This window comes from Pimephales promelas, chromosome 10, assembly GCF_988280905.1.
Source record: "Pimephales promelas chromosome 10, fPimPro1.hap1.1, whole genome shotgun sequence".
NCBI lineage: Eukaryota > Metazoa > Chordata > Actinopteri > Cypriniformes > Leuciscidae > Pimephales > Pimephales promelas.
This window is the reverse complement of record NC_142778.1, coordinates 2847120-2859488: the sequence shown is the minus strand read 5'-3', so window position 1 is coordinate 2859488 and position 12369 is coordinate 2847120. Positions and strand designations below refer to the sequence as shown.

The following is a 12369-nucleotide window of genomic DNA, read 5'->3' as shown; positions in this document are numbered from 1 at the left end:
TAAACTTGTGTACCAAAGTCAACTTTAATTACAAAAGCCTTGTTTAAAACCAATTTGGTTATTTGAGAGGCAGATGAAGACCGGCTGCTAGTTGAAGTGTAAAATTAAAATAAAATTAGCTGGAGCTGTGGACACGTTTGCCTCTCGCTCTGGCACTAGGGTAAATTGTTTGCATTTTAAAACAAGCTTATTTGACCATAAAAAGGCTGTTATGAATGTCCATACTAATGCAGGTTAGTGTCAGTGGCAGATGACGCTTAGTAGGTTTGGATGGTCGACTGGAATGATCTATCCTGTAATGATGGTTAAGCAAGCAGAACCTGATTTTACCAAGTGGATCAATATTCCAATCAACCAGTCATATTTGAAGGGTAAATGTACAGTTTTTGTCAGGTTTAGGCTTAAAACTATGATTAGGTGCTTCTACATCAGTATAATTCACCTATAATGTCCGTCTGATTTTAGGAATCATTTCGGGATATGGTTATGGTTAAATTTTCAAACATAGTTTGTTGTTCCAGGATCAATCAGAACATGAATCTTGGGGGGACGGTGAAGCTTGTCAACTGGCATTGTTTCATGTAAACCTGGGAAGTTAGTAAAGTTACTTGATTTGCACAGGCTTTCCTGTAAAGTGGTTATCAAAGTGGTGTTCAGGCCCATTCTCAGGTTATGTGTCACCTAAACAAAATGAGGTCTTTTCTGTTAAGCTACCAGTGTGGTCTTTCTGGTGAGGCTAGCTAAGTTGTATATATACCTGGTTAAGCTTTTTTTGTTAGGCTCGACTAGGCCAGGGCAGTCTTTCTTGTAAAGTTGTAAAGCTAGATGACCAGCATTGTCTTTTTTTGCGAAGATGTTTAAGTTCACAAGTTCACACTTACATGTAATTAGAGTAGATGAGATTAAATGCATATTTGCCGTGCTGTCCAAGGGGAAGGCTACAAGCTCGGAGTTTGGCCCGAACCCAGAGTACTCCCTATGTAAGTGTTTAGGTCTGAAAGTGTGGAGAAGGGGCGGTGGAGGGATGCTGCTAAACTATCGATGGAGTGAGGTGAGATTGCTGAATCTATATATACCTCTTATCATTGATTTCTGAGTGCACTCCACTCGTGTTAATTAACTGAACGTGCTCCTCCCGAACTTTGTTAATGAAACATCATTTAATCAACGAGGTCTTACAAGTGAAGATGAATGGTTAAGCAAATCTACCATGATGCTCTTTATTTTATATTGTATAATTTTAAAACTACTTAAGAAGCCGGATGGTTAGAATAGCATCGAAATCATAACATAAACTGGTAACTTTCATGATTCTGCCAACATGTACTTGATTTTCGTAGTCTTGTGGCAGGATCATGGCAGCACCATGTTTTGTGTGTTGTTTGGGCCATGTGCTTGTGTTGTCTCATTAGATACCTGCCGCCTTGTTATCCCTGTCTTGTCATTATTACCTAGTCTGTGTCACCTTTTTCCCCTCATTGGTTTCTCCCTATTTAATCCCCTGGTGTTTGCTGTCCTGTGTTGGTACATTGTCAACCTTTGCGTGTTACTCTTTGTCTGAGTCCTGTGTGTACTTTGTCTGAGTACCGTGAGTACTTTGTCTGAGTCCTGTGAGTACTTTGTCTGAGTCCTGTGAGTACTTTGTCTGAGTAATGTAAATACTTTGCCTGAGTCCTGTGAGTACTTTGCCTGAGTCCTGTGAGTACTTTGTCTGAGTCCTGTGAGTACTTTGTCTGAGTCCTGTGAGTACTTTGCCTGAGTCCTGTGAGTACTGTGCCTGAGTCCTGTGAGTACTTTGCCTGAGTCCTGTGAGTACTTTGCCTGAGTCCTGTGAGTACTTTGCCTGAGTCCTGTGAGTACTTTGCCTGAGTCCTGTGTGTACTTTGTCTGAGTCCTGTGAGTACTTTGTCTGAGTCCTGTGATTACTTTGTCTGAGTCCTGTGAGTACTTTGTCTGAGTCCTGTGAGTACTTTGTCTGAGTCCTGTGAGTACTTTGTCTGAGTCCTGTGATTACTTTGTCTGAGTCCTGTGAGTACTTTGCCTGAGTCCTGTGAGTACTTTGTCTGAGTCCTGTGTGTACTTTGTCTGAGTCCTGTGAGTACTTTGCCTGAGTCCTGTGAGTACTTTGTCTGAGTCCTGTGAGTACTTTGTCTGAGTCCTGTGAGTACTTTGTCTGAGTCCTGTGATTACTTTGCCTGAGTCCTGTGAGTACTTTGCCTGAGTCCAGTGAGTACTTTGTCTGAGTCCTGTGAGTACTTTGTCTGAGTCCTGTGAGTACTTTGTCTGAGTCCTGTGAGTACTTTATCTGAGTCCTGTGAGTACTTTGTCTGAGTCCTGTGAGTACTTTGTCTGAGTCCTGTGAGTACTTTGTCTGAGTCCTGTGAGTATTTGTCTGAGTCCTGTGAGTACTTTGTCTGAGTCCTGTGAATACTTTGCCTGAGTCCTGTGAGTACTTTGTCTGAATCTCGTATTAATAATTGTAAGTTTGTGCTCTTCATCTTGTCATTATCAGTCAGTATCTAGTCCTAGTTTATTTCCTGTCTTAGTCTAGGTGTACTGCCCTTCTGTTTTGTTTCGCCCCCTTTGTGTTTTTTTTTGTTTTACTGTTCTGTGCCTCAATAAATCCCAGTGTGTCTGCATATCGTCTGTGTTTAGGTTATCTCCTTCAACCTCATTAAAGGTAGCATTTTCAGTAGAGTTTGTTAAATAAGTCTAAACTGTTTGTGACTTTATTACCTGCAAGATCTCTTCCAATGCCCAAAGCGAGGCCATCTTTGATCCACAGCACGACACCATGGTATCCCGGGATGGAGCAGGGTAGCGTCACAGGCTGACCAGCCACAACTACCAAGTCCTGAGGCTGCTGTGAGAACACGGCATTCGCTCCTGAAACAAACCAAACAGAAAGAGTGAGTTTAACATTAATGTTTTAACTGCAGCCTTCTACTTGTGCAGCTCTTTTTTCATATGGAGGTGGCTTAAACACATCAGATCCATTATGAAGTGGTTAATGTTACATGACCTCATTTGAAAATGTATGCAATGAATAACTCTCAAGTACTCAAGTGTGATTAACACGCAATGTTGAAGTGTACTAAAGGAATCTTTTCAGCCTGTCAACATTGGATCTTTCACACACAGAAAAGTACATGAAGCAAATGAACTCCATTAGAGATGAGTGGCCTGAGAAGGCTGTCAGCAATAACACTGTGAGATGCAAGACGCCTCTTAAAGGTGATCACGGATACAAGAACAAGCATTCTAGATGCAGTAAGAGAAGGAAAATAGCTGCCGTATTCGTGTATTTTTCCACCGGTGGGTACAAAGATACCAGCACCTGTCACTCGGGTGGTCCAGGTTTCACTGGTTAGCATTGGCAGTTGGCCCCAAAGATTTTTCTGTCTCCAAAGGGAATCTAGTTAGAAGACAAATGTCTTGTATTTCAAACTCCAGTGGTACATATTGCATGTGCAGTCACAAACACGCACTTTCAAAAATACAATGGTTGACATCAGCTATCAATATTGCAATGAGTTGTCTCAGTGGAGAGATGACGAGTTTCTTGCTGGCAGTACTGATAATAATGGGAGTCGCACTGGCAGTCATGCTGAACTCTGCAGTTGTCCCTGATGTGTGCCTATCTACAATTGAAGAAGATGGCTCATATTTCTCATTCCACTTTACATCTCAGTGCACTTCTTAATCAATACTCATTTCTGTGGAACACATACCACCCTCTGTTTCTTGATGTATTGTATGTGTGTGTGTTTCTAACTTAAGTTACATTTTACTAAAAAGAAATAAGCAAAATATATGAAAAAACAAACTTTGGAGGATGTTGATCCCTCACAAAAAAAGTACTGGTCGGAACCATCTGATGGTAACTATGTTACAATTTTCACAAAAAATATTATTATAATTGCCAAAAACAAACAATCCAATACATTTAAAAAACAAGCTTCGCTGCCATCCAAAATGTATTTGAATAGCACCTTTCACAATACACATCGTTTCAAAGCAGCTTTACAGAAAATGCACGAGTCCACAGAGTGATCTGTTATCTGTTATAATAAGAGTCAATGTTAGAGTTTTGCAATGGATATTTTTATTTTATTCTCTAATTTTTTGCTTTACCTTTGCATGTCAAATAAAAAAGTTCATCTTTTAAAATAATTGAGAACGTTTTCTTTTCCGCTCTGTCGAGCAGTTAATGAACACAAGAACCTGCCGTGTGTGCGCACACTTCTGATCGGAGTGTAGTGGACATGCAGCTAATTATACACGGTTGAGACTGACTGATTCAGACGAATATGAAAATATGTCATTTTGCAGATTGCTATTGGAGTTAGGGTCAGTCCGTACTCTGTTGTAACAAATTACCTTTATTTGAAAACAGTTGGAGTCTATATGCAAATTAGGGACACATCTGTGTGCGAGTATGTAAGAAATGTGCTAATACCTATAAAACATGACATTTTCTAGATGAATGTTAAATTAAACACACAGGGAGGAAATAATTAATTGCCAGAATCCAGCAGGATGTCTTTAACGCTGTGAATTCCATGGATTAGTAAACAAATCAGTCATACCTATGTCCTGCCTCCAGTAAAATGTGATGAATGGCTTGTTAAAAGCTAAACACGAGTCCACAGATTGATTTATACAAATTCTCCCTGGCGAAATCCAACGTCTGCTGCTCCAACAAGCCATTATTAAATCAACAACTGCAAAGATGCGCTATGAATTCTTGTAAATATATTGGGCTGTTCATCTTTGAAGGCCAGCAAGCTTGTCTGGACACTTCAGCGTTTCTCATTCTGTACTGTAAGCTGGTTTATTTGTATGTGTGTGTGTTTGCTGTGAAGGTCCTCTGTTGATTACTCAGGTACGCTTTGCAGAGACTATAGGAACTGTGAATCGCAGCAGATCCGCTTCCAGGCTGCTGAGAGACATCACGTTTCCGCTTGTCTTGTCACATTAAAGAAATACTGAGTATAGATGAATGCTTCATTGCTCTTCTTTCTTTTTTGCTGTCTCTTCCACTGCGAGATTCGTATTATTATTGTATTATCGTATCGTCCATTCTGTGCAGTAGCCGATTGACCCCTCTGCGGTTATTGCGCTCAGTGGACTTGTTAACTTCCCTCAAATACCCACCGCACAATTTAGCTTGATTAGGAAACGATTGACCCTCTCTGGACTTGGATTCCAACACATTTCAAATTATTATGATGAACGCTAATTATTTTTACAATAACAATAACAAAATAAAAATGTAGAGATTGCTTTTATGAATCCCTTGACCTCCATCTTTAAGACACAATCACATGCGAGTAAAAATTTTAGAAAGAAAGGTTGCCAGAGAGGTGGAAAATAATGATTTGCTACTGGTGAAACAGAGACAAGGGGTTTCCACACCCAAAGTATTTATAGCGGAGAGTTCATTATGGGGTTAGATGGATAAAAATAGGAAAATGCATAGTTAATTGTTAGCGAACAATGCCAACAATGCTTGTTTGCAAGGAGCAGATTTGGTTTTTAATAGCTTAAATGTGTGAACTGCATTAATGGTCATATTTGGTGGTATTCAAAGTGGATGGCAATATGGTAGAGTGCCAATTAATGCCTTTGATATTGTGATCACAATTTTTAATGTTGATTAATAGCATTTAGTCTTTGCAAAACCCCAAAAAGAATATCCATTTTTCATCCTGTACATTATAATGTCACAATAGCTAAATTGACATTGTATCCGTAATTTTCAATAAAGGCCATTGCACACTGAGTCCGCAATTCGCGTCCGAAATTTCCGCACGTTAAAAAATAAATACGACCTTACGTTATGTCAATCACGCTTGCACACTGTCTCCGAAACTTTCGTCCGTCATAAAAAAAACTGAATCAGGTTCGATTTTCTGCGTTTTTCGCATCTCTAGCAAGCAGTTGGAATGGAGTTTGAATGGTGTTTTGACAATTCAGAGCCACCGAATCACGAATACGAAAAAAAAAAAAAAAAACGCATACGAAAATTTCGGACTCAGTGTGCAATGGCCTTAACGTGGAAATGACTTGTCGGTCACAATTATTATAATGGTGCATCCTTAATCATAATGTATTTCCCCCCCTGTTGAACAGTCCTACTATACTGTACTCCCTCAGTTTATAAACCTTACTCACAGATTCATACATTTTTCCCTCAGTTTTACAAAACCCGCACAGATTAATTAACCATACCCCAAATTTCCAATCTGTGCCCTCAGTTTTGTAAACCGTAATACTTATGAACTGATAATAACAGACATTTGTATTTTTATTAAGCAAATGTTAACAAATATCAAAATGCACTTCTGTTTAATTTCAGAAAAACTGCATCTCAAGGAATACAAAAAAGGTGTCTGCTACCATAACTATCAGTGTGGTCACTAATGGGAGTGAAAAGTCTGGTCAGGGAGGTTAACACATCCTTCCGAGTGATCTGTTTGAGGCACTGGTTCATCCACTCGGACAGCAAAACACCGGCCTGTTTGATTTCCTCCAAACCACCTCAAGCGGCAGGACAACATATGTAGGTCAGTGAAGAGGAGGATGTAGAAAAATGGGTGATGAATAGGGTGGGTTGAACCAGGGGGCTTAAGTTCACCCACTCTGGTGGAGGAATTCACGGGCGTTTGGAGCTCAGCGACGCATCGGTCGCATCTGGCAGTATTCCGCTTCGGTGCTCATGTCGCCGTCCTCAGAGCAGACCCTTCCTCTTCTCCCTCATCTTCACGTCGTTCGAGGCTTCCAGCTGCACAGTCATCCGTGCGTGGAGGAGAGTGACGTGGAGGAAACAGATTATACTGCTTTATAACACCCTATGAGTCCTCTGAAGCAAACCTGGGCAAGAGAAAGACAATCGAACAAAAAACATTCTTGCTGATCATGAATGATTAATGCTAATAATCGAAGTACCGGAGTGGGCGGGAGTTAATCCACTTTATAAATGCTTTATTAGGAGAATAATCCCGATAAGATGCAGACTTTTGAGGTGAAGTGAGGTGTAGCATGTGTGTGTGTTGATATTCCGGGCATGAATCCTGGCGGATCTGTCAGTGGGGTCTGTTACGACTGCAGGCAGTGCCTTGAGGGGCTCTCCTCCCTCCAGCTGCGTACACACACACTTCAAATTGACCATAGCGTGTTAGACCTGGATCCCTTTTCATTTTAACTACACCAATCAGGTTAACAAATTCTGAGTGATGCAATTTGTTAAAAAAACAAAATAGGTCGCTCTTATCCAGACACTCCATTCAGATTTCATCCTCGCCCTTCCAGGCGACATCTGAGTTGTACCATGCGTGGTCTTGTCTTCAAGTGATAAATGGAGGTCATGTTGCTTCCAATGGTAGAAGTTTCTCCAGCCAGACTTTTTTTTTTCTTTTTTTTTGTGAAATGTGTCAGACGCTCGCTCAGTGAACGGGTGATAAATTATAAATGATAGTTTTTGCATGTACATGTATGTCTTCTCAAATAAGGGCGACACACTGTGATTTCAGCACATATAGCTAATTAACCCTTTGGTCAGTAAAACATTTGGGATATATAATGTTATATTAACCTGTTAAAAACAGACCTCCCTGGTACCGGGGCAACGGGGCTTAGGCAATTTTTTATGAAAATATGGTGATGAAACTATTTAATGTTGAAATAGTGTGTGAATATCATTATTTTCTTAAACGTAAAGTAAGTGCTAGAAAATGACGCAATAGCTTGAAAAGACTATTTAGTGGGGGGTTTCAGTCTAAATTTGTCAGAAATCTATCTAAAAAAAGTTATTTTGTCCTTGTAGAGTGTATTTTGCTTTTCACTGATTACATTTTTAGGACATGTTCAACATTTGTTGAGGAAAAATATTAGGTAGTGATTCATTTAGATTTATCAAACCTGACAGTTGGATTTTGACAAACTTGGAAAGTGTATAACAGTGGCATTTAACCAGGCACTGTTTTTAATACCACACTTTAACAGTCTGAATGGATTGCCACCCATTTACATCATAAGGCCATTAAGAGTGCTATCCCTTTAAGAAAATAGCAGTGAGGTCGATTGTTATTCCCCAGCAGGGAGTTAATTTGCATCTATGCCTCATGTCATATTTGTGAGATGCCGTTAAAAGTGTAAAAATACAATCCAATCCAACTGTCATATCCCCTTAACCACCAAAACAACATTATCTGAGTGTCAATGCATCAAGATTGAGTTGATTTACTGTTGGCTGTTATAATGATGTGGAACAGATGGCATGATGCCACAGCAGGGGTGTTATTATTACCTTGCAGGTTAGTTGGCTATCAAATATGCTGGTTGAAAAACTATTTATGCAATTAAATATCTGTTGTAATTGGATAATTATGAAGATAATTGCTGCTTGTGTATACATATGTAAGCAGTTGAGAGTAACAAATCCATCCATCCATCCTGATGAGTGTCACCATTAAGATTTTCTAGAAGTAGGAATTCGACATTTGATCGTTTTATTACGATACATGTAGTCCATCCATACTTGTGGTCAGTCGATCCTTACTTGTAGTCAATCCGTCCGTCCATCCATCCGTTCATTCGTCCGTCCGTTCATCCGTCCATCCATCCCTCCGTCCATCTTTCTGTTCATCCATCCATCTGTCTGTTCATCCATCCATTCATCATCCATCTGTTCATCCGTCCATCCATCCATCTGTTCATCCATCCGTCCGTTCATCTATCATCCGTCTGCTCACCCGTCCGTCCATCCATCCGTCCATTCATCCGTCCATCCTTCTGTCCGTCCGCCCGTTCATTTGTCCGTCCGTCTGTCCGTCCGTCCGTTCATCCATCCATCATCTGTCTGTTCATTGGTCCATCCATACATCCATCTGTTCATCCATCCGTCCATCCATCCATCCGTCCGTCCGTCAATTAATCCATCCATCCGTCCGTTCATCTGTCTGTCCGTCCATCCGTCCGTCCATCCGTCCGTTTATCCATCCGTCTGTCCATCCATCTGTCCATCCATCCATCCGTCCGTTCATCCATCCATCCGTTCATCTGTCAGTTCATCCATCATCCTTCTTTCCATCCATCCATTCATCAATCCTTCTGCCGACCATCCGTCCGTTCATCCGTCCATCCATCCGTCCATCTTTCTGTTCATCCATCTATCCATCCGTCTGTTCATCCATCCTTCCATCATCCATCTGTTTATCCGTCCATCCATCCATCCATCCACCATCTGTCTGTTCATTGGTTCGTTCATCCGTCCATCCATCCATCCATCCATCTGTTCATCCCTCCGTCCATCCATCCATCCGTCTGTCCGTTCATCCATCCATCCGTCCATTCATCCGTCTGTTTATCCATGTGTATCTCCATCCGTCCGTTTATCCATCCGTCTGTCCATCCGTCCGTTTATCCATCCATCCTTCTGCCCATCCATCTCTTCATCCGTTCATCCATCCATCTGTCCGTTCATCTGTCTGTTCATCCATCCATCCTTCTTTCCATCCATCCATCCATCCATTCGTCCGTCCATCCATTCATCCATCAATTCTTCTTTTCATTTGTCCATCCATCCGTCCATCCATCCATCTTTTTATAGAACGTACTCCAATAATCTTTGTTTTAAATCATTTTTACAGTGAGACGGAGTATTCACATTTACAAAATGATATTCCAAACATCTGCCCAGATGGATCAATACAAAACCCTCAGGTGACCTTTGTCATCCTATGCATGTTTTCCCAGACTATAAAGTAAATCTGTTTAGCCAAACCCATCAGCATCCTCCCTCATTCTCACTCTCCTTCTTCTGTTTGCACTTGTTCTTCACACCTTGACAAGGTTCAGCAGTCCCTTTAGACAGATTGGATTATGGGTACGCTTGTTTAAGTGTGGGGAATAGACAGACTCAAACTGATGAGCCAGGGATCATTATGGTCTCTGTAATGTTTTCATTTCACTCTGTGGTAATTTGTTTACCCTCCAACAGCACTGGCAGTCCACAAACCCCTGCTCTATTTCATCTGGCAATATCAGAGATGTGACGGCCCGACGCTCTCAAAACTCACCCTCTGTGAATCATGACAAAAATTACTCTCAGGGCAGTATGGCATAGCCACTCGAAGAGACTAATCAGTGGCTCTACGGCACCTTGGATGGGAACACACACACACACACACACACACACACACAAACGCACACTCCTAATCAGAGAATATTACCTCTCTCCATCCATTTCCCATATTCCCATTTCCTTCAAGCGAGGAAGTGTGTGTGTGTGTGTGTGTGTGTGTGTGTGTGCATTTAGAGGATGCACCAGTGGATTATTGCATCTGTGAGAGTCTTTGGCTAATGTTTCAGCCACAGATGTTTGTCTCCATTAAGATGCTCTATAATTAGGAGTAGGATTTCAACGACTCCAGCTCTCAAACTGTTTTGTTTACAATTCTTTTAGTACTTTTAAGCAGTGAATATCTGGCAATAAATAAATGCAATTCCATTGAGACAAATATGAGTTCAATTAAAACAATTCTTGCTAAATGTGTGATTACACAGACTTTTGATACGGCATAAATGTGGTAACTTTAGATTAAACAACAATACTAAACAAACAAACAGTGTATTATTTCATTGATTAATATAAAATCAATTTGATTCACTAAAACAAACCGGCTTATAAGATTCGTTTAATCAGGAATTGGTTGGACAACACTGCTAGCATGCATGTTTTTGATTCAGTAAAAATAACTGGATCATAAGAGTGATTTTATCAGGAAACAGCGGTGGATGGTTGGACAGCACTGCCTTTGTTGTACATTTCAGATTCACTAACTCAAACAGGCGTATACGAATCATTTGTTCACGAATCGGTTTGCAGTGGTTGGACTGTATGTTTGTGATTTACTAAAAAGAAATGTTTCATAAAACTCTTTGCAACTACATGTCAACTAACTCTCATTGGAGTATTAGTAGACTGTCTGCCTGATATCTGCCAATTCTTTATTGTGATGTTCCTTCAACAGATACAGACTATAAGTAACTTTGCAACTACATGTCAACTTATTCTATCCCTAACCCTACCAGTCTACTAATACCCAGCCCGTTCTCATCCCAAGGCGTCATATACTGACGCTTTTGCCAATGCGTAGACATCCGACACACATGGCACCCTTTAGCGTCAATATGAGACGCAGATATATATGGGCCAGAAGGCGCCTCCTAGTGGTCTAACCCTATGCCTACCCCAGACCTAAACCTACCCATATCCGAAGCATGTTATATTGACGCTAAAGGGTGCCATGTACGCCGGATGTCTACGAATTGTCACTATATCACTCTAGTGAGAGTTAGTAGAGATGTAGCTGCAACATTACTTATAGTCAACTGAATGTGTTAAAGGGACCATCCAAATAAAGTGAAACCCAAAAGTGAACCTGCTCATACGAGTCATGTGTTCAGGACTTGGATTTTAGTGGTTGCACTGTATGTTTGTGATTGACAAAAAAATAACCAATGCATAAAAGTCACTAATTGAAGAATTCTATTAGAGTGGTTGCACTGAATATTTTATGATTGACTAAAAATCAGTACAAGTGATTTCACGGCTCATTAATCGGAATTAGACTACTCTGGTTGTGCTGTATGTTTTATATTCACTATAAAGAACTGAAAACAGCCTTGCGCCTGCATAAATCTGCTGTAGTCACGGCCTCCACCGACAGGGACTGACGTCCCACCCCTGCCCCAGCTCACATGGATGCACAGCATGGTAAAGCTCCCACCTCCATCCATCAGCGCCCACGGGCATGTGTTGCACTGGAAGCCTTCATTTAGCCAGTGGCACGAGAAAAAACACTTCCTAATCCTGGCTGTTTACTACCGGGACAGTATGCCGTATTGCCCCTAGACTAATTAGAGAAGGATAGAAATGAATAAATCTCCCCATTATTGTGTTTTCTCTCTGTGCTGTCACACTGAACCTGGCTGAAATTAGAAAATCGCCATACACACTGCATTTGTAGGCTCTGTGTCATTTGGCTCAAAGATGAAAAGCCCATCATGGAAGACAGATAGACAAATTAGACCAGCGGCAGACACGATTTCAGTATGTACCTGCTGGCTCAGACTCACTGTTATTTGAAGGCATAATAACATGGACAGCCCTGCTGGAGCTCAGCTAATCCAGACCTGGGGACCCACGCGAATGCAAACACAAATGGTGTCTGGGCCAAATGATGCTTAATTGAATTCTGCCTATTGGGCCGGAGTTGATGGCCAGATCAATCAACGCCCCGTGTCTCCGTAGCTTTAGCCGCCGAATCCTGTGTTTATTCCGGCATCGTCCGGCCTGCATTG

General features: G+C 41.1%; 1 protein-coding gene across 6 annotated transcripts in view; it reads right to left on the bottom strand.

The window, feature by feature from the left end:
- kirrel3b (kirre like nephrin family adhesion molecule 3b) overlaps positions 1–12369 on the bottom strand; it is a 216534-nt gene that overhangs the window by 84508 nt on the left and 119657 nt on the right. For all 6 annotated transcript variants that reach the window (XM_039647441.2, XM_039647443.2, XM_089135277.1 and 3 more), the window contains exon 2: positions 2737–2886. In XM_039647441.2, the coding sequence (XP_039503375.1) occupies positions 2737–2886 (150 nt within the window). The remainder of the gene's footprint in view (positions 1–2736; positions 2887–12369) is intronic.